At 43.4% G+C, this 23,294-nt stretch overlaps 1 protein-coding gene across 2 annotated transcripts in view; it reads left to right on the top strand.

Moving 5' to 3' along the window:
* The window catches only part of Epha4 (EPH receptor A4), a 145,736-nt gene that overhangs the window by 77,040 nt on the left and 45,402 nt on the right, over nt 1-23,294 (top strand). For both annotated transcript variants that reach the window (XM_041649623.1, XM_041649624.1), the window contains exon 5: nt 8,091-8,429. In XM_041649623.1, coding sequence (XP_041505557.1) covers nt 8,091-8,429 — 339 coding nt within the window. The remainder of the gene's footprint in view (nt 1-8,090; nt 8,430-23,294) is intronic.

The raw sequence follows: 23,294 nt of genomic DNA, 5'->3' as shown, positions 1-23,294 counted from the left end.
CCCAGCGTTGAGCTCTCTGAGAATCTGAGACTGCTTCATGACAGCATCAAGTGATGGATGTGTCCAAATGGTTCAGTCTTGAAATCGTGGACAGCTCTGCCTTGGCGTTCGTATTGTTCAGACACGTAAACCGCTGTGATAAAAGGTTCTGCCCCATTCATAAATCTCAGAAGCGGTATCCCTGAATAGCAGTCTTTATGTAAACTAACCCAACCGTCAGGGTCAAGAGAAAGCCATTAGTGGTGGCCACATATACAGCTATCATGGGGGAAAGCAGAGGCTTCATTTCAAAGTCCAAACCTTTACCCCCCCAAACTGTTTATTCTGCCTTACAACCTGTCTTTCAGCCAGAGAGAGATTAACAACAAAAGCTTATCTGAAGGGTTGAAGGGCTTTCCAGCTAAGACACTGAAGTATTATTGACAGCCCAAAGTTGCACGTGCTCAGCGCAGCCGTAAGAGATGGGACTGGAGCCCCAAGGTGCCTCTCCCTCAGAAGATAATGTCTTGGAACTGGTTGTCTTGGCGTTTCATCGGGTGACAGTTGTGCTCAAAGAAATTGATCATGTTAGGAGTTACATTTTCTACCAGGCTCCTGGGATGTTCCTTGCTACTTCCAGAATTAATTTCATGGCTCAAGCCTTGAATTTTAAGATGGTGATTAGGAATCAGTTAAGTATTAAAAATCTGTCATGGGTCTGGATGCCACGGTGCCACAGGAGTCCTGGTACTGTGACATTCCTGTCAACTGATAGACTCCTTGTCTTGGTTACAAGCTAGAACTTCCTTTTTCTAATATTTTAATATAAGGTTGCTCCTAATTTATTTATTTATTTTCCTGTCAGCCTTTGTGATACACACCCAGGCTCTGGCCGTGTTGTGCCTGATAAGGCGCTGGCACTACCCAGATAAAGGAGCCCCCACTTACTCACTATTAGGCTGCTAAATACACTAGCGTGCAATGTATCATGGGATTATACACAATAAACCATGGACTGTGGAGAAAGCTGAGTAGGTTGTCTGTAAGCATGAGAACCTGAGTTCAATTTCCCAACCCCCCCTTTTTTTCTTGGTTTGTTGTTTTGTTTTAAACAGTATGGTGGCATGCTCTTGTAATCCCAGCCCTTTGGCTCAGTGACCAGCCAACCTAACCTACTTGTTTAAATCCAGGCAAAATAAAGGATCTTATCTAAATTTCAAAGTGGACAGCAGGAGAAGAAACACTCCACAGTTTGCTCTGGCTTCCACATGCGCCAATATGCACACCCCTCCACGTACGTCAATATACCCCCAAATAGTAATAAAGCGAGAACTAAGAATGGAAACTAATATTCTTGCAGGAAGGAAATAAAAAGGTTATGTGATGGGGGCCTCGGGGTCTGTTATCCCTTTGATTCCAGTTGTCAGAAGAAATTGAATTTTCAGGTTTGCGTGGAATTTTGCGCCATGTGTCTATGTGCCCGTTAAACCCGTATCCAAATGGGATCGTCATAGCTGAAGTGTTAATATCTTCCTTAAGAACTATGTCTGTTTCCAGTTCATTCATAGGGGTTGGGTGGAGTGCACTAGATGTTGTATTGTGGCCTCGGCTCCCCACGGACTGAATTCACACGACGGTTATACTTCACCCTGGACACGTTAAGAACCAGGTTCATGATGAACTAGCGGGTTTACATCCTGTGTATATTTGTGTATGCACAGGATGTGTGCGTGATAATGTCATGCCACAGTAGACCAGAAGGGAACTGGAGTCACAGGCAGTTGGGAGCCACCCGACATGTGTGCTGGAAACCAAACCCAGGTCTTCCGCATGAGAAGTACCCACTCTTAACCTCTGAGCCACCTCCATTGTATCTGCTGCCTTTCCCCAGAGGAGAGAACACATGCTTAGCAAAGAAGGAAGAAAATCTCTTTTGTGATATAACATGGTATTTTATGATACAACAGGATATGCTGTGATAACCCTTTGTATCTGCTATAATTTGGCTATAATTTCTTCGGGGCCTCTTACTGTCAAACCCTCGTCAACTGGATGTGGGCTGACATTCCACAAGAAAACAGTAATTACCCGTGGTAACACCTCTCGCTAGGACCTGCTAGGTGATGTGAAAAGCGTTTCACGCCGCTGAAGGAAGTGATGTTCATTTAACTTCTCTACAGTGACGAGAAATGCGGTGCCCATCTTCAGCAGAGCAGTGGGAAGTCATATTCAGGCATTTCGTTCCATCCTCAGACAACGCAGGGGTGTGACTTTGACTTTAGAAATCGATATTGTTCTTGACCTCCTAGTTTGGAGCTTCCTATATTGACTTATGCTGAGCTTAATGTCTATAGAATTATATAGAATTATGGGGGTACCTATATTTACTATGCCGTAGCAGATACCTGACAGAAACAGTTCATGAAAGTGGGAAAAGATTTACTGTGGCTCACGGTTAAGGGGGTACAGGTCCATCATGGTTGCAAGTCACAGGATTGAATCTTGGGGTTTGCAGCAAGGATAGGAGTTACGTCTTGCAGCTGCCTGGAAGCAGGGGTCACCGTCAGGCTACAACTCATAAAGCCTTCGCTCTGACATCCCATTGTCCAGCAAGGCTTTACCCCTTTAAATGTCTCCCACACCTTCCCAAGTCACCAGCTGAAGACTATAAGTATGCAAGCATGTAAGTCTGTGGTGGTTCCACAGCATCAGAGACCTTCTTCTTCCTGGGAAAAAGGATTATCTAATTCAACAGTTTTCAACCTGTGGATCTTGAGGAGGGGGGGTCAAGAGACACTATCACAGAGGTTGCCTAAGGCCATCGGAAAACATGGATATTTACAACACGATTTATAGCAGTAGCAAAATTACAGCTATGACGTAGTAACCAAAATAATTTTATATATGATTAGGGGTCACCACAACATGAGGAACTGAATTATGAAAGTTGAAAACTACTGATAATCCCTCTAGGAATGACTGAGAAGCTATGGCCAATTTCAACTGCTGTTTACTTTTGCCAAGTTTTCTTGGGTGCAGCTATACCCGATGGTGGAGATACTTGCTGTGGCTGCCGAGTGGTTGTCGCCAAGAGCATATGGCTCATAAAGGTTAAAATATTTACAACGCGGCTCTGCAATAAAACGTTCTCACAAAGAAAGAATGCTGACCCTGCTCGATTCATAAATTAAAGGTTCTTGCGTTTGCCTTTTGTTTCTGGTAGTGTAGTCATTATCTGTGCCACTAAATTATATCAAAAACAAGAAGGGCGTTCAAAATGTAAAACCTTACAAAGAGTCTCACACGCCAGCCCCGTTCTTGGGGTGCAGAGGCAGAATGTCGAGCCTCTGTGTGAATGCCATGGGGAGATTTGCAAACTCGATTCAAAATGAAACAAGAGCAGTGTCTCTTCCCTTACGAGCACTTCAGCATTTGATTATTTCATATTTAAAAATGGCTTAATTTGGTGATAAAAATAAAGTTAGACGGGGGGGAGGGGAGCTCTATTAAAATTCTATTAAAGGCAAATGCGAGCTTCCTTTAGAAATGTTAGAATCCATTCCTTCCAGAGAGATTTGCGCTAGCTTCATGATAAATTATCACAGGAGAACAAAGCAGAAGAGAAAGTGGAGCTTTCAGCTCTGACTTGACAAAGCTTTAATTGACAGACCCCATTTTAAACTCCCAGGTGCAGTGGTTAGTCACGGAGTCCATAGGAACAGGTCAAAGCGGAGTCGGGTGCTTGCCCTGTAATTCCAATGCACACATACTTCACGTTTAGATTCCCTTAGCCGGTTTCCTCTACAAACCCTTTTCCTATCCAGGCACCTATCACATGTGCATTAAAAAGAGTCCAGGTGTTTTTTTCTCCCTCTCCTTTTTCATCCAGCAGGTGACGGAATGGAACGAGACACTCAGATATTTGTTAAATAAACAAGCACTCCACAGCCCCTCCAGTGTTAATAATCATTGATACTGGTTACGTAGCCTTCCCCAGCTTTGTTTTTTTTTTTTTTTCCAGCCTGGTTAGTCTGTGTGAGTGAGTTAGTGTGAGTGAACCTTCCAGGAGAAACTGAGGGGTGCAGCCTTAACTCAAGGAAGCCCGTTTTCATCTGCGTGTTTCACGTTACACGCAAGGACTTTGCTGTCCATCCATCTAGTCACTCATCAAACATTTATTGAGCTTTCTCTGAACTAGATATTAGGAAATAATGGTAGACAGGGGAAATGATGAGAACACTGATTCCCTCAAGGATGACTTAGACACAGGTGATAGATGGGGACAGATGTGCAGCGGCTCTGTCTGGTTAGGAAGAATCTGCCATGCATCGAAAGCGAACTGAGCCACAGAAACAAGGAACTGAAGTAGGCGTGGTACCGCTCTTGCTGCCTGCCAGCCCTGTATTCAGACTAATTGTGATAGGTGTTCGAAGATGCTTTGCTCCTCACAGTGACCCTTAGTGATCAATGTGTGCTCACTAAGAGTGGTAGGGGCAGAAAGACTAGGAAATTTGATTGCGTTCTGCAATAGCTTTTATTGATATAAAAGTCATGTAGTCCTCCCTTTGTTTGCATCTGGGATTGGCTCTAGGACCTTCAGGGAAATCCAAGGATGGTCTCCCCACATCTAACATGATATGAACAACACCATTTTCCCAAGTACTTTAAATATTCTTTGGGCACTTTTAACTAATAATACAATAAAATGTTGTCTACTGCTATCTGCATAGTTATACATACTGTATTTCTTGGAATTATAGAAAACAAAACAAAACAGCTAGCAGGCTGTTTAAGTTCATGAGAACATGCTCTTTCTTGAATACTTATAACTAGTTGGTTAGAACTCTGAAAGTGGACCGCGTGGGTCTAGCGAGCCCTACTGCGCTTGAACTGGAGACTTCACTTGCAGACGGGCTTAATCTCTGACTGGGAAGGAGGGGCAGTCACCATCCGTGCGTGGTTACTGCTAGACACTTAGATACAAAACTTATGAGAGAATGGGACGTGATTGTATATGGCCTGTTTATTGACTGAGAGTTCGAGTTTCTCAGCCCGCCTGGTTTCTCTGAGATGTCCCTGCAAAGAGTAAGAGAGGTGATGTTACATCTAACCAGGGACCTAGATCGGCTTTGGCTGTCTTCAAGTCCATCAATTTGTTTTTCTTAATTGTCTTGAGAAGAGAATTTTTCTTTTCTGAGGAAGCCGTGGCCCTTCACTAGACAGGAGGAACACACCCATTACATGTTTGTCATCTTTTAATTGGCCAAAGTTATAAAAAGAAACCCCAAGGCCACAGACGAGACAGAGCCATCATTACGATTTCAGCTGGGAAAGCAAGTGTGCTCTTCCGGGTCCTCTGTAGACCAGTGCGATAATCATACTGGGCAGGGATCTCCATGTTTCGTTTCCCCCTTTATCACGTGACCATAATTGTCCAATTTGTACCCTGCTACAGTATTCTCGTCATGTTCTAAGACAGCAAAAGATGACGCACAGGGAGTGTGGTTCTTTAGACCGTTCCTGGAGGCAACCTTGAGTTTGAACCTTGTTCTTACTCCTTCAGCATTTACCAAGAAGGCTGTTGGAGACCAGAGGCTGTTTTCATACAATCTTGCTGCATCTGCACCCTGTATTGCTTTCTTTCCACAGGGCAGTGCCACAGCTCCGGCTCCGGTGACCGTTTATTTTTCTGCTCCATTTCTTCGCTGTTTAGACAGCGCCGTGCCCCGTCCGCCATACTAATTACTGACTTTTTGCCTCTGCAGTGCCTGGTTCATTGTGTCCCATTTTCCCATGTGAAAGTGGACGGGGAGCCTCGGCAAGGAGGTTAATGGACTTCAGAGTCACTCTTGTTCAGCCCTGGAAGTCACAGGAAAGTAAGAAACAGTGGCTGACCCGCTTTATAAACCAGACTCTAGCCAGCTCCACCTGCAGCCCGATGAGGGCTTTTACCATGGTGACCATCACAAGTCCCAGACTTTGAAGAGTAGAAAATGCACGCTCCTACTTAAAGCTTAGTGGAGCAGAACTAACCTCAGATTCTAGGGCACGGTACCCTGAGACTTCAGTAAACTCTGTTACGAATTATATTGTGTAGATTACATTATTACCCGTCTTCCTTCTGCATCTCAGTTCCCTCATCACTAGTATTTAATACTTAGAGTTAATTGCATATTTGGCTCTTGAAAGTCTGATATTTTTACCAGGCACAGTGCTGTACATATGCCTTTATTTAATCCCAGCACTCAGGAGGCAGAGGCATGAGAATCTCTGAGTTCAAGGCCAGCCTGGTCTACAAAACAAGTTCCAGGATAGCCAAAGACACATAGAGAAGCCCTATCTCAAAAAACCAAAAAAAAAAAAAAAGGGTCTGATATTTCAGTTACTCCATCCACGTATTCTGAAGCCATTTGTTCATCCTTACTCAATCCTGAGCATACATTCAGTCTTGAAATCTAAATAAGAGGACATTTCTAATTTTGTTTCTGGGGAGTATATGAAGTAGGCTTAGCTTTAACACATGTTTTACAATAGTTTTGTTAAGGTTCCCCCGCCTTAAGACTTGAAGGTTGGGGAGTAGAGGTTGGGGAGTGGATCTTACAGCTGAGAGAGGCCTCAGGTGATTGGTCTCTGGGGATGTAGTGAGAAGCTGCTGAGATTTTTTAAAATAACATCCTCAGTTAAGCTGTAAGAGGGAACAGGATGGGAGATTTCCCACACAGAACACTCCCACCAAATCCATTGGCCCCATTTATCACCGCAAGTCAAGTAACAAATATTGAGTGTGACTCTGCCCACAGGCAACCTGCCTCACTTTTGTCTCCATCACTGCTTTGGACCAGACTCGGGGTTCCATTGTTGCTAATAGGGAAAAGCATCAAATCCATGCCGGCCTCCAGTAAATATTCCTTCCCGAGACGAGAGCAGAATTACCTTCAAAGCAGTCATCCCCCCAAAACGTGTGTGTATGTACACATAAATACATACATGTGTATACACGTGTCTGTGTGGGGAAAGGGTGCTCCATGAAAACTCAGTTTGGCTCTTTGCCTTCCTTCTGTTATTGTTTTGCTTTTTGTTTGTTTGCTTGCTTTCGTTTGGTGATTTTACAAAATGACTGCTTTTAAATGTTTGACCAAGAAAGCCCCTCCTGATGGGGGTCGCACTACTTTAATCCCAGCACTTGGGAGGCAGAAGCAAGTGGACATCTGTAAATTCGAGGCTAGCCTAGTCTGCAGAGTGAGTTTCAGGACAGCCAGGGTTGTTAATAGAAGAGAAAGCAAAAGTCACTTTTTCAGCTCTCAGTTTCAGACTTCTGCTTGACAGCAGTTAGGACATAGCCTTTTGGCTAAGGGTTGATAGGCTTATCTTCTATTGTTTTCTACCCATTATGCTTTGCTAACCAGTCCATCTAGGATGACAGTCATCATCATCATTCACATTTCAGAAACTTTTTGATGTCAGTGGGAATGGATGTGATTTTATAGCTGGGTGCAGCTCTAATCTATGCAGGAGAGAGAAGCGGGGATGTGGCGGACATGGACAGCCCGGGACTAGCTCTGAGTTCTCGTTCCCATCTTTGCGATCGTGTTAGACCAATTCCTGCTAATGACCCACCAGCGGTTTCACCGTCTCTTAAATCTGTGCCTGCAGACTCCTATCTCTGTAGCTCTGGTCGTTTAATTTACTATTGGTAATGTGTTCCACGGAGCAATCAGAACACGTCTTCAAAAGCCGACTAATTTTTCCAGTCCCCCACAGCCCTGGGAACTGGAATCCCATTTGTGGAGCTGACTTTCAGAAGGTAAGAGACCAGATAACATATGCCGCCTCTCTGCCAACCGAGAGCAGGCCTGGGCCTCGAGCCCGCTCACTGTGGAGTGGCGTCGTGTCTCTAAGTGGCATGTTTATTTGCACAGGAAGTAGGATGACATCCACACGCACAACTTCTAGTGCATTGTTCTTTTGAAGGTTTCTTTTTGTTAGCTCTCTTTGCCTTTTGCTCGCGTTGCCAAGTGGACCTTCCCTTCAGCAGAGAGAATAATAGAAACTCTGAAGGAGTCCGACAGGGTCTCAGTGCTTAGGGTGACAGTCTGTTTCTCTCTCCTCAGGCCCACCATCTGCTCCCCTCAACTTGATTTCCAATGTCAACGAGACGTCGGTGAACTTGGAATGGAGCAGTCCTCAGAACACAGGGGGCCGCCAAGACATTTCTTACAATGTGGTCTGCAAGAAGTGTGGAGCCGGTGACCCCAGCAAGTGCCGGCCCTGTGGGAGCGGAGTGCACTACACGCCACAGCAGAATGGCCTCAAGACGACTAGAGTCTCCATCACTGACCTGCTAGCGCACACCAATTACACCTTTGAGATCTGGGCAGTGAACGGAGTATCGAAGTACAACCCCAGCCCGGACCAGTCAGTATCTGTCACTGTGACCACCAACCAAGCAGGTAGGAATAATCCCTATTAAGTTGTGGGTGCTGATAATCACAAATTGTATCTCTGTGCTGAAAATCAAAACAAAGCCTGTTATAAACCTAGAATCTGTGTTAGAATACAGAAGATTTTGGAGGAGGACATTTATTAGTGTAGCAAATACTGTATTGCTTCAGACAGCAGCTGCATACAGTGCCTTAGGCAGGGCAGCAGAAATAAAATGAAGAATCGGACAGCACAATTGAAAGACAATGATAACATTAGTAAACCAAGTCACTTGGGTCCATTTCATACTTGATTTACTTCCTTTGTCTTTTAAGACTTAAGTATTTATGTGTTAGTGTCTGTGCATGTGTGTATGCAGAGGAGCCTCTGAACACAAAAGCACCAAGAGGCCAGAAGAGCCTGCTGTCCTCCTCCAATACACTCCGGCATTTCCTTTGAGGCGGAACCTCCCCTAAACTCAGGGCTTGTGTTTTCTAGACCATGCTGGAAGCCAGCAAACCCTGGTAATCCTTTTGTCTCTGTCTCATTCTAGTAATGCTAAAAGTAGATGCTAGATGTCTGGTTTGTTAGGGTGCTTACTGGTATCTAAACTCTGTTCCTCGTGATTGTTTAGCAAGCACTCTTAAATACAGAGTCATCTTTCCCAAGCACTCTCCATGTTTGCTACTTAAGCCCCAAATTCATAATCTGTAGATGGACAGCATTTACAGATTACATAAGGTCCTAAGATTGATTTTTACTAATGTGGGGTGTTACCCTGGTGTCTGTTGAATTAGCCAACAAAAGCATTAGCAGCTGTAGTTTGGATCTTGTTCTTAAATGTAAAAGACTAAATAACACACAGGGCTTTATATTAGAACCCACTGTGTAAGCCTTACTTCTGTAGTTAACAACACTTGCCTTAAGAAGCATGCTAGTCCTGTGTGATAGACATACCTATGTAATCCCAGGATTTTGGAGATTGAGGAAGATGAGTAGTTTGGGGTCAGCCTGGGCTATCTATAGCCTTTCTCATGCTAATTCTGTAGACTTTTGCCTAATTGGATCTGACTGATCTGCGCCCCAGGAGGTAGCTAGTCCACCCCATTTCTTCTATAGCATACATCAATTAGAGCTGACTAGAAAACACTGTTCTTGAAGTGTTTGTGTTCATTGCAACTCTGTCTCTCTCAATCTGAATATTTAGATGAACTGGAGTGTCAGGGTTTACTGTGGAGACCAGAGAAAAACTCCAGGAATGGGGCTCTCCTCCCGCCTAGGAAACCAAGGAGGGGATATAGGTCAGGCTTTCCTGCAGGCAGTTTTACCTGGTGAGCTACCTTACTGGCCAGGTTCCCTGTTATTTTTGAAGAATTCCAGAGGAAGGGAGGGAAATTGGCTTATTTTGTGAGATTTTTATGGTGGAAAGCACGACCAGAAAAAGATTGTAATTGCCCCTCAGTCCTGTCGTCTCATATCTCACTTTTCAGTATTTCAGGACGTGACCTCCATCGTTAAGTAAAATATGCATATTAATTGATCCAGTAATGAAAGATATAATTCAAAGCCATTTTTTTTTACATTTTACTCTGAATATCCCAGAAAAAAATATATATATATATTGGTTTTTTGAGACAGGGTTTCTCTGTAGCTTTGGTGCCTGTCCCGGAACTAGCTCTTGTAGACCGGGCTGGCCTCGAACTCACAAAGATCCGCCTGCCTCTGCCTCCCGAGTGCTGGGATTAAAGGTGTGTACCACCACAGCGCGATAAATATATTATTTTTTAAAAAGAGTATTGTGAAAGATTTTGAACAGGAGCTGCCATGAAAAGTCTTAAACTGTCCAAGAATCAACAGTCTCTTTATAGTTATATCCATGAATGTGAACTGGCAGGCTTTTATCTTTTTTATATGTATGTTCACGTGTGTGCAGATGCATGTGTCTGGTTGTACATTCATGAGTGTACATATGTATGGTAGAGATCAGAGGACAACTTTGTCACCCTAAGGTACAATCTCATTTGATTTATTATTATTATTGTTGAAGTTGTTAGTATTGTTATTGTTGTTATTATTATTACTATTGAGGAAGGGTATCTCATTCGCCTGGAACTGGCCAAGTACATTATGTTTGTTGTCCAGTGAGTACAAAGGATCCACTCATCTCCACCTTCCCAGTTATAAGAATCTGCCACAAGCTTGGCTGTTCTTTTCTAGGCTTGCACTTTACTGACTGAGCTATGACCCCAGCCCCTGGACTTTGCCTTTTAATTTTGTACTTTTAGATCATCTATGCTGTTTGATGTTTCATTTTTCTAGAAAGACTAGAATGATGTTAGAGTTTTAGAAGTATCACCAGAGTAATAGCAAGAAATGTGTGTGGTGTTGGTGTGTGTGTGTGTGTGTGTGCACACACATGCATGTTTAATACAGTGGACATATCACAGTCCACACTTAGAAGAATCTGGTTATGACCGGTCAGTCTTTCAGTTCGCTCCTTCTCCATCCTCACCCATCCACAGTGCTGGGGCTTGGATCCGGGCCTTTGTGCTCTCTAACAACCCCTCTTCCACGGGACCACATCCTCAGTCCCTCTCTTTCATTACACCTTTTCCATATCCTCACACAAACACGAGCATTGTGTTCTTTACCTATTTACCACCGGGACTGGACCTTTCAAGGCCACATCTGTGCAGGGTCAAGTTTGAAGTCATTCTCCGGCAGAGAGGGCAGCCCTTGGGAGATGGGCTGAGGATAGTTTCTACCTCCACAGGGTTTAGGGAGAGACTTCCTTGATTCTTCCTATACGTAAGGGCTCCAGCCAAAACATCATGTCAGCTCTTACTATGCCAAAAGGTCCAAGAGCACAGGGAAGGCATGCTGAAAATCTTCCACACGAGTAACACGTGCAAGAACTTTATTAGAAAGGAAGGAAAGAGTCAAAACTTTAGTGAAAAATGTTGTTGTAATTATTTTAGATCTAGCAGAAAAGTGGACAGGTAATTCCTCTGGAACAATGAGGTGTCTTTTTCCCTGTCATGTTGAGCAACCCTGCAGGAAGGCTTGCTTAATAGGACAAAATTTCATCTCTTTATTTTAATTTTCATGGAGGTGGATGCTGGGAAGCTGTTCAAAATTAAAAATAAATCTTTCAATAAGGAGACCTCCTATGAGGTCGACCAGAAAGTGGTTTTGCTCAGTAGAGAATTATGTGTGTGTGTGCAGGGCTGCCTCTGAGTTCTGCCACACTTTGAAGTTCCTGATTCAAACTCACTGGGTAGTTTGTCTTTGCTTAACAAACCCTTTCTTCATAATGGTGAGAACTAATAATGAAGGCCGAATTCCTGGGTGAAGGCGGCAGTCAGCAGCTCTGTCAAAGCTCCCCTAAGCATATTTACGTATGCACAATTATATTCTAATTGCATTTGGTTCCATCATTCCATTAAATTAGATTCCTTAAGGACCTTTATAGGTAATGATGGCTTATTCTATAAGGAATACGAGGAATTAACAGATATTAGCATGTAGTACCCAGAGTCCTCACAATCCTTCTGTACCTTTGTTGTGTTTTAACGGTTTGTTGTTGTTGTTTTGTTTTTCTCTTAAGTATCATGTTTTTTTTTTAAAGCAAGTATTAGATAACAAAAAGAAAATCTTAGTTTAGACAGTGGCCTTTTCTTAAGATTATTAGGAAATCAGGTAGTATTCATGAGTTCAGCTGGGCCTATTCCCATTGTGGGAAAAAAAAAAAAGGTGAGAGGTTTGGATTTAGAGGGGCTTTGATGGAAGGTAGTGTGAGTGGGCTGTGTCCTCCCAAGAATGTGTGAACTGTTTGAACCCAGATTGAGTAACAGCCTTTTCCTATCCCCCCTGGGTTCAAAAACAATTGACACAAAGGACAAAGGAAATCGGGGTGTCTGGCACCTGATTATTGATAAGTTGATTGATGGGTGCCAGCTTTGTGACTGAGGCTTAATGGAGTAACACTGGTCATCACCCAGTAGGCTGGCTGGCGGCTGGTGGGTCCTGCAGGAAGGAAGCATGCTGAGGCTGAAGGGTGAGCCTTCTGCATGTGGTATGAACGTTCTGCTGGGGTGCCCGGTCTCTCCAAATGCGGAAGGAGATGTCTGTTGAAGGAGGTGGAGGTAGCAGGGAAGCTCCTCCCAGACTTCCTGTTCTTCAGGGCAGGCAAAGGGAGTAAATTGAGGCTTGTCTTCCTGTATCTTCCATCTTGTGGCCGCTATTCTGCCTTTTGTTTGGGAAATTGTCTTGGTGTTTATGAAAAGTGGATATGCAAACTGCTGAGTGATTTGTTTTCTTGAAGGCTCTCTCTCAGTTTACTTTGACTTAAGTGGACCATCTCAGGCAAATGAATACAGGGTGTGTTCCTAAGAGAAATGCTGTGTAAATGAAGCAAGGTTTTCTGCCTAAGGAGCGGAATTGTTGAGTTGTCCTTAAAATGCTGTGGGATCGGCCAGCGTTAATGTTGTTGTCGTTTTTTTACTGTGCTTTCCCAGACCTCCTCAGGCTTGGTTTCTCAGCTCCTAGACTAGATCATACTGAAAGGGAAAGGTACTTGTTTGCCTTAAATCACTATTAATCTGACCCTTGTGAGGAGTTTTCTCTACTAACTCTGAATTGCATCCACTGACTGTGGTATCATTTTTAAAAGAGTATCTTGTTTGTTTGTTTATTGATTGATTGACTGGTTTTTCTAGGCAGGGTTTCTCTGTGTATCCCTGGCTGTCCTGGAACTTAGACCAGGCTGCCCTTGAACTTATAGAGATCAGCCTGTCTCTGCCTCCCAAGTTCTGGGATTAAAGGTGTGCACCACTACCTCCTAGCTGTTTGTTTGTTTCTGTATGACATATCACCACAAACATGTGGGTGAGTGTGCACATGATGGCACATGTGTGGAGGTCCTTCCATCATGATACAGATGGCTATGGGTGAGTGTGCACATGATACGGATGGCTATAACCCCTTTTACGTACTAAACCATCTCACCAGCCCCAATGTACATTTTGGGTTTTTATTTGCTTGTAACAGGGTGGGAAAGATCAGGCCACCCCCTTTCTGGAAGCAATGGCGTCTCAGGGACAAACATATATACTACTCTGTCCAGAAACATTCAGATATTCTATAGATTGTGTGATTATCTAAACCTGCCGGTCTTAGCCCTTTCTATGGGCTCCTATTAATTTGAAAGTAGTCGAAAGCCATGACTTTGGAGTCTGGACTCTCAAGAATAGCATTCAGAAGAGGGTGTTGAGAGCGATTCCAAGGTCGGAAGCAATTCGGAAGGGTTTCAAGCATAATTATGATAATAATTTTGCCACAGAGGTGTGACTTTACAGTAATGCCCATCTCCTAAGGATTCATAGCCAAGTGGCATTGCTGTGTCCAGTTGTAGTAGTGCATGGACCAGGTACCCTGTTTCCGTGGTGGAACTGCTGTGGGCTGAGAATATAATTTAGTCTTTGCTGTTCTCAGGCAGTTTTGAGCCTGCAGGTGTCTCTCTGAAGACCTTGCCCAGTGTCTCCCCGTCACATAACCGGTAGTGCTTGTTAGACTGGCATTGTTCTTAGGACTGCACGGTTAAGAACGCCACACACCACACTTTGTCATAACCCCGTTGTACCGAATGTAGCAGTAGGTACTCAACATGCTTGTTGACCTAACTTTTATTTACAGTAAAAACAAGTGGGTTAACTCTGTCTAGCAGTAATACATTCAATAAACTCAAAATAATGGGAAAAGAAAAGAAAATAATTAAGTACAAGAGGCACACTGTTATTGCTCAACTGGTAAGTCCCCATTCTCTCTTTCTCTGCCATCTTTTAATTAGACACATTATGTTATTTGAGTGGGATAATGGCGAACAGTGGGAATTCTCATCCCCACTGGGTATAATTGCTACCTGTCTTCTAGATAGCAGAAGGAAGCTTCAGGGGAGTGGTGGGAGAAGGAAAAGACTCTTGGGGCAATTGAGTGAGGTGATGTGCCCCAGGCACACAGGAGCCAGACTTTCTGAGGTCTGAAGCAGAGATGGGCTTTGTGTGTTAAAGGGGGTGAAAGCAGGGCTCAGTAAAATTAAAAAAACCAAAGTTTGGGACGGAAATGGAGATTCTTAGTTTTGTTTTGTCACATTGTGACAAGGTTGAAGGGAATACAGTTGTCAGAGAAGGAGACCATTGCAGTAGTGTGCTCAAGGCAAAAAGAGGAGCAGGAGAATATGGCGTACTACTACGAAAGGTGCAGAAAGGCAAGGTCATAGCTCAGTGTGAATCTGGCCACTGCCCAGGTGTGAGAGGCAGAGGCCATGCTGGATGGAGTCAGCCAGGAGGAGGATGCGCTAGCAAAGGACCAGCAGAAGGTACATTCCCATTGCTGTGAAGAATTATGGTGGAATCCAACGTTCAGATGAAGTGGGCTCAGGACCAAGGTTTTCTTTAAGCTTGCGAAAGAAGAAAAAACAAATTAGTGATCCTTGAAAAGCACAAATGCTAGCTGTTTTTAGTATCCTACTTCCCCTATCCTCGAACAACCTATAAAGAATTACCTTTGTATTCCTAAAGGGACAAAAACAACCAAGATGAGGAATAGTTAGCTGTCATTCAGACTTGTAGGATTCAGTTCTGGCATCTGTGAATAAAGTTTTATTGGAACACAAGGCCCGTCATTTTTTTCACATGTTATGTAGGAGGGCTTTCTGACATGCGGAAGCATTGCTGGGTAGCTGGCAGAGCGAATGACCGGCCGCGAAAATGCAATTAGGTTTCTGGCTTTACATTTATTTTTTTACGCTGGTCTCTGCTCTGGCATACTACATCAAGAAAGGGGAGTAGTCAGAACGGAGGGTAAGATGTTGAAATGGCCACTGTGGGAAATTGTGCTTCGGGGGAAGGATGTGGTGGCTTAGCACTCCGGTTAATCCATATGAACCAGTTTTTTGCATTTGGCAAGACACGTTATTTGTAAGATGTTTTGATTGTGTTAAAAAAAATTAACCAAAGTAATTACAATTTCAAATATGCCTTTGCTTCCTGCCACCGCAAATCTTTCCCTGCTGATATTCAGATTGAAATGTGTAGGAATGTGCTTCTCATAATGTTGATGTGCATGGATTCTCTTCCACTTTTAAAATTATTTTAAATATTTTTATTTTATTATTGTGTGTGCAGTGCATGCATGATATGTATGTGTGGGTTTATCTCGTGATGTTGATATGCACGGGTTCTCTTTAGCTTTTAAAATTATTTAAATTTTTGTCTTATTATTATTATTTGTGTGTGTGTGTGTGCGCGCATGTGGAGTCAGTGTTTTCCTTCTACTTTTATCTGATTTTCAGGTATCAAATCCCAGTCTTGGCCAGCAAGTGTCTTTCCTCTCTGAGCCATTGTGAAGGCTCCTGGTTCTCCTTAAAGTCTGCATCCTTGCCACTCTGCCTCATAGTGTTATCCTCTCACTGAGATGATTTCCTGTTTGCTTTGATCTCCAGGAAATCGTGTTGTTTTTCCTTACCCCTGCAAAATTAAGGGGAAAACAAACGGCAGAACTAGCAAGATCTCCCAAGGAACTCAGATGGTAAAGAAATCCCACTGAGTCCATACTGTCTGCGCATCCTGCATCCTTCCTTGTTGGAGCTTAATGTTAGGAGTGCAAAAATGGTGGCTACTTGAGAGACCTTTGCTTGCTTGGATAATTATAAGCTTGACCAAGCACACAACGGGCTTCAGAGAAGCCAGGTTGTGGTTTTCTCATTAACAGCTCTGCTCCAACCACCGACCCCTGGTTTAGTTCACAGTCCTTATGAAATGTGTATATGAAAAACATACAGTGCAATTATTTTTTAAAGAAAAAATTTCTTGCTTTAAACTTAATACCAAAAGCAATTTTATTTCCATAGACTATTGTTGCCTCCACTGTGATTAAGAAGCCTACACATTAATTCATTATTATAATTCTAAAATCAAGTACATGAGCAATTATATAAAATATATCTCTTTTTTTGTTTGGGAAACCAGGATTTCTGGACTCATATTCATAGTTGGTATCATAAGGCCTGGTGAGGAGAAAAAAGGAAAGCCTTCCAAGGGAATCTACTAAATTATCTAACTTCAAGGTTGACTAAGTGTCATGGACAAATGGTACACCTACAGCGGCCAGTGGTAATTACTGTGTATAAGTGAAAGTTCTCATTCTTTAGAGAGGTAAAGATTTCATTCTCGGAAAATGGATGTCTTTATTTATACTCCCGAGTCAGAGAGTACTGTTTTTCTTAGCTCCATTTGCTTTGCTCCTACATAAATACACACACATGTTCGTCTGTAAGATGGGAAACCCACTCTCGTGCGCGTTCCTGGCAGTCTGCTTCTGCTTTCTTTCTCATTTCTCAATGTTGTGCTTGTTCCATTGGACTTCACTGCCAACTTGTACACTCTGGAGAAGCCATCAAGGGATCTGAGAAAGAAACTTTTGACCGAGATAAATGGAAGAGTGCAGGGATCACGTGGGTTTCAGGTGGGCTTCTGTCCTCTCTGGGTGTCCTTCCAACTAGCAAAATTAATCTCTTTCTCCTCTGAGTGGCCAAAGGAGACTCCAGAGTCTGGCCTTCAATTGAACATCAGTGAAATGATGCAACGAAACTTTCTCAAAGCTTCCATTAAAGCCCTGCTGATATCTCTAAATAGTCAGGAATAATCCTCTTTTGAGATCTGAAGTCTGCAGGGATTCACTGGAATCCTGGCCCATGGCTCCCCAAGATGAGTCATGGTATGGCTATTGAGGAAAACCTTGTAAGTGGTCTTCAGGTAGACCAGAAGATGATGTCTTAGGTTTGCAATTTGCTCAGAGAAGCAAAGCAAGCCTTAGGGTCAAAACATCTCTTTCTTTTTTTTTTTTCATTTAATTAGCCTTTCCATGGTGTCCTCCTGGCTCCGATGCCCTCAATATATGAACCTTCTTTCTCCTTCTTGACTTGTGCCCAAAGTGACAGGTTTCTCAGATGTACAGTACTGGCAAAAGAAAGACAGTGCCACACCTTTGTGTGTTTGCCTCATGAACGAGGTGGCTTTCACGGAGAAATGTCACTGACACTTTGCTCCTATAGCCCGTGTGTGCCCCAATCCAGGTCTGACCACCCGTCCTCAATAAACCAACTAAAAGAGACAAAGTAATAGTGCTAAGGAGAAAAAGGCAATTGATTCAGTGTCTCTTTGGGAAGTGGGACAAAAGAGTTCTAGCAAACTCCTCAGGGTCCTGAAGTTTCAACAGGGGTCAATATGCACCTCTAAGCAAGGGCAGTAAAGGTGTGGCCCCGCCCACCACTGACCCGCCATTGTTTGGCCTTCAGTCCCAAACTGGTCTGCTAAATTGTCAGGTCTGTGTGAAGTCTCTTTCCAGTTCTCACTCTGGCTGGAGAATCTTTGTGTGGGTGTGAGGTGAGGGTGGGGGGGGGGGTCCCATTTCTTTTAAACTAGTGCAATGTGGTGAGATCCTTAACTAAAGAGGAACATCTTCCTTCAAACTGGTACTGTATAGACACAGAGCAGGCAGACCATTTAAACGTAAAATCCTTTATCTGATGGATTAATTGCTAAGGCTTGCACTTTCTCTACTGAGTCCGTATTTTGTTTTGTTATAATGAAGCATAGGGGCCACTACCTAAACCATAACCTCTCAAAATATGTTATGGGGAAAGTTACAGTGCCTTGACACGGTGGTGTTATTTTGCTATCTCTCTCTTGAGTGGAAGATTTGAGTCAGAAAGAAAAGGAAATGTGTAACAACTGTTTTTGTTCTGCAATTCCCAAACGATACCATAGATGGAGAAATTTTCTCGGGCAGTTTGAGGCACACTTTCCAAAAACACCTTTTTGGATGAGAGCCGCAGAATTGATGTTTTCAAGAAGATCTCATAGGAACCTTTGGTCTGTGGCATATGCAACCAGCACTCAGGATCTCAACTGAGAGCTAAATAAGGATTTGCCACCAGCAGGCTCCCAGTATGCAACACGCTTGTGTAAGATTCCGCCCACCACCCCCCCCCCAATAGAACAGACACTATGAAGGGACAGCTCAGGATGGCTCCTTGGAGAGTCTGTAGATAACATACCATACTGCAAGCAGTAAATCTGCTGCTGTCTGTTGGAATCAACTCTTTTTTTGGAGGGAGGGGGTATTTTTGGTGAGAGGGGGCGGTGATTCTGTATTTGGGACCTAATAAAGTAAGGCAGTTGGAAATGCGGCTTTGTTCTCCTTCCCTTACCAAAGCTAAGGGCATAGAAACAAGCCAGGCTCTCAAACCTGCTGGTAGCAGAAGGCTTACTCAGGCAGTCTCTGACCTCACTAAGGTAGCCAAGGACTTTTTTTTTTTTTTTTTTTTTTTTTGGTTTTTCGAGACAGGGTTTCTGTGTAGCTTTGTTTGGTGCCTGTCCTGGAACTAGCTCTTGTAGACCAGGCAGGCCTCGAACTCCCAGAGATCCACCTGCCTCTGCCTCCCGAGTGCTGGGATTAAAGGCCTGCGCCACCACTGCCCGGCTCAAGGACTACTTTTGAGCTCTGAAAATTACTGATCCCCCAGGTGTTGCTGGTGTAGAATGCAGTCCTCGACTGTGCTGGAGCCCAGCGAACCCACCATGAGCTTATAGGGTCCTCAGGAGAGCCAGGCTTGAGGGGGCTCCCTAGGAAGCATTCTTCCGATGCTGGGTAGCGGTGGGGGTGCCGCTCCATCCACTCATTTCTTCACAGGTGAAATGGACGGTTAGTTATCACTGTAGAATATGGTGAGTCCCTGATGCTTCATTTTTCACTGAAAACTAGGAGAACAAGCAACAGAACCCTAAGCAGCGGAAGTTAGGAGAAGGATGGCTTCTGGTTAGCAGAAAGAATGGACGAAAAATTTTAAAGCCATAAATGGTGTTGACACCTTTCATTTGAAACTCACTCCACCACAAAAAAGTCAACTGCCTAAGAGCCCAGGACAGTGCAGTTAGGAAGTCTTCACAGGATAGAAGAATTTGGAGAAGTCCCTGAAATATCAGTGCTAATTTCTCAAAGTCTACTTGAACTGCAGCTCCTCTTTGCACAGTGTATTTTTCTCTTTCTGCTCTGACTTGGAACCCATACAAAATAACCCCCACGGCCCAGTGGAGCTGGGCCTTATGTGTTTCCTAGTGACCATGCTGAGGGAAGAGCTCTAGGTGAGATGTTGTTCTAATGCAGTTCTTCCAGCACTGAGGGATTTAGTCCTGGGTGGAACTGGGGCTAGGAAACTTCACACTTCGGCAAATTGTATTTAAAGAGAGGCTCCTGAGACATGTTGTGACCTTCTAATTTGAAAAAAAAAAGTCCCAAACAGTTATGACTTTCCTAATGCATTCTTTGTTATATTTTATGACTATAGAAGTCATCTTGAATACTTAAGCACTGATCTAGTTGAAGACATCTATTGGCCTTAATAACATTTTAAATTTTAATGGCTCAGTTGTTTCCGCTTTGAGCTTATACTGCATGTAGGAGTTTAAACTATCTGGCACACATAATTCTGTTTCTGGCTGATACCCCAAAGATTAAAAAAAAAAATATTCTGTGGTTGCCAATTCCCAAGCTTAAAATCCCCTCTCATAAATGACTCTTCTGTTGCTAACCTGTAATCGAGCCTTTTAAGAGACTTGTCCAAAAGATAAAGTTTCAGATGTGAAGGTCACTAAAAGATCATTTCATGGCCATGGTTTTCTAGAGCATCGCATATGGTGGCCATACAGAGGAACCATTTTCAAAAGGAGCTGTTTATAATCCAAACCAAAGGCTTCTGTCTCTGTCTCCGCCCACAGTGCCTTCACTGTTCCCTGTCTACCCCAGCAGGAGAGACAGTTGCATGTAAAGTGGAGGCCCGGTTCACAGCTTTTGCTCCGTAAGAATCTGATCCCTTGTGTTTAGAACCTCCCTATCTTCCACAGTGTGGAATCAACGCGGCATTAAGATTTGACATCTCGCCGGGCGATGGTGGTGCACCCTTGGCAGGCAGAGGCAGGAGGATCTCTGTGAGTTCGAGATCAGTCTGGTCTACAAAGTGAGTTTCAGGACAGCAAGGACTACACAGAGAAACCCCGTCTGGAAAAACTAAAACTAAACTAAACTAAACTAAAAAAGATTTGACATCTCAGAATGTTCATCAAGAGGATGAACCTGGTGTTCATTCTGTTGTTCTCCTTGTCCCTCATTTCCACTTGTGACATTCCACCTTATTATCCAGAATCATCATTTTCCTCAGCCCCGTGGTTCTGTAAGCCAAGTGACATTTGAGCTTGGACAGCTTCCACATAGCAGAGAACACATCCATTTGGCAAGAAAAGACTCACCAGCGTCTTTGCTAAGACAGTAGGGTGCTGTAATACTCTTTGTCCTATAACTTTGTGTGTTACTTTATTCCTTTCCAAATAGTGATGCCTGAATTTTGTGTCTTCAGACAATGTACTTCAATTGCAATGAGAGACATATGCTTTTTTTTTTAAAAAAAAAAATAGAGTTTAGAAGTTTAGGTAAAGGGACTCAAATTATCAGTTTACAATAACCCTGACTTTTGTGAGTAACCTGTGTGATCTCTTAAAATGACCATTAGAAAGTAGGTTCCCCATTCCAGATATATATATATATATATATATATATATATATACACACACACACACACACACACACATATATATATATGTATATATGATGGGGAATTGAATGGCCTCGAAGATGACTAATGGGACTCTGGACCTTTCTGCCTTTGGGTCACCTTTTTGAATGTGGACGGCATCTTAAGTGATCCAAAGTGTGACCATTTGGCAGCCACGAGTGACTATGTTAATGGGATTGGTCTCAGTCCAGGTCTTTGCCGACAGGTGTTCACATCATAACTGACGCTAATTGATTTCCTAGTGTTTCCACTTGGAAGACAGTGGGTCATCTCTGAGACAGCTATGATGAAGGAGTGGCTCATGATACATTCAATCTCCCTTCAAAGTCAAGAGAATGAAAGCCCTGAGTAGGCACTCCCCGGTACCTTGTAAACATTGCATCTGTCTCTCATGGGCCCCATTAACCCAAGAAATAGGAAATAGGAATCTAATTTTCAAAATTTCCCTGGAACTCAGAATGGCTGATGTCTCTTGTCTTTGAGCTTCTCTTTTTGGTTTTCCTGTAACGTAGCGTACCATTTATGAAAACTGGTACTTTGTTTAGGGTTGATAACCAGATGTTTTATTTTTAACAATAGCTACAAGTGAGGCTTGTTGATAGAGAATATAAGGCTATATTCATGGCTCTACAAAATGAAAACTGATATGAACAGAAGAGCGTGAGACCCCTCCTTATCAGCAGATTTTGAAGCATGCTCTGGGCACAGTGGTGTGTACAGCGGCAGTCCCAGCACTGAGGAGCCGGAAGCAGGAACGTCAGGAATTCAGTCATTTCTCTCAGAGCAAGCTTGGGGCCAGCCTGGGCTCCATGAGGCCTTATCTCAAACAAACAAACAAAAAAAAAATAGAATATCAAACTGGTTCTCCAGTTACAAGTACTTAAATCCAGAATGAAACACCATTAGCAGCTTTTGTTCGGGCATTGGCCTAAAGCTATTAATATTAGTAAGACTGTCCCTGGAGATTTTTTCTGGTTCCTCTTCCTCTTTTTCTTCTTCTTCCTCTTCCTCTTCCTCTTCCTCTTCTTCTTCTTCTTCTTCTTCTTCTTCTTCTTCTTCTTCTTCTTCAAAGATGATTCAAATATCCCTATAGCAAATAGCAAAACCACAACTCTTTCTGAATTAGTTATCACACTTTAAAAAAATGAGAAAGACAACGCTTGCCGATCTATTTATTGAAACTGACAGGCTCATTTGGCAAATGTTCAATGCCTTACCTCTATGGAAAGGTTTACAGAGGTAAGAAATAAAGAGTAGTGCACAGGAATGAGTGGGCAGGACATTCTTGGTCAGTTTCTGGGAGCAGGCTTTCAAGTTTTTTGTATGTACAAATGTGGAAATTTGAGTGTGGGAAGTGGGAGACAGGAGCAGAGATTTACTGGATACATCTATCATGTTGGCGTTTAGAGGTTCGGTGATTAAAACCTGTTTAATTGAGGACCAGTCAAGACGCTCAGGATGTCAGAAAGCTAAATGTTGCGCCATTGTCAGGACGATTAGCAGCTGTCTGGGAAACAAAGCGAACCCGCAGCCCACGGCCTAGCTTTTCATTTTGCAGCCCTAGGAGGCACAGAGCTCGTCCTCCAGTGGGCTGACAGCTGAAGGAATAGCTTCTTGGTGTGTAGCAGCTGATTCTTCCCTCTCTTGGCTGCTCAGTACAAGAGGTTTTCCTTACGTATTCCAAATAAATATTGGAGGGCATCGTGGGTCACGGAGGACCTGGCTTTGACAAGAGGGGCTCTATCCAAATCATAAACAGAACAGTTGAAACACTCAGTAATTCTTTAATCTATAGAAGCTCAGCATCAACGTCGATCTCACTCAAAGCATCTAGATGAGGGGGAAATGATGCTGTTTGACTGTGGCCAGATCTACTGCGTCCTTATCTTAATAACGTTGTCTTGCTCAGGCCAAATCCTATAAATGAGCCCCAAGGGCGAGGGCTTGTCTTCCTCAAACTGGCATTCTGACTTAGCGAGAAGTCCACGCATGGAGTCCTGTGGTGTTTCTGTTGGCAAGTGTTGCCCGATACCCGTCAGAATGCACCAAGAGATCGCTTGAGAAGCATACAGAAAGTAAAAACATCAGCAGACATGCTCAGTGCATGCATAAGGATCCTGGAGCAGAGCAAAGTGCAGGCGACCTCCTAAGTGTGTTTCCCTGTGAGCTGTCATGGGCAATCCTAGAACCAGCCCCACTTTAAAAT

Source organism: Microtus oregoni, unplaced genomic scaffold (assembly GCF_018167655.1).
Source record: "Microtus oregoni isolate MIOR12 unplaced genomic scaffold, Mior012 000004F_ref0000308, whole genome shotgun sequence".
NCBI lineage: Eukaryota > Metazoa > Chordata > Mammalia > Rodentia > Cricetidae > Microtus > Microtus oregoni.
Note: the sequence above shows the minus strand (reverse complement) of the source record. Positions and strands in the feature narration are given on the sequence as shown.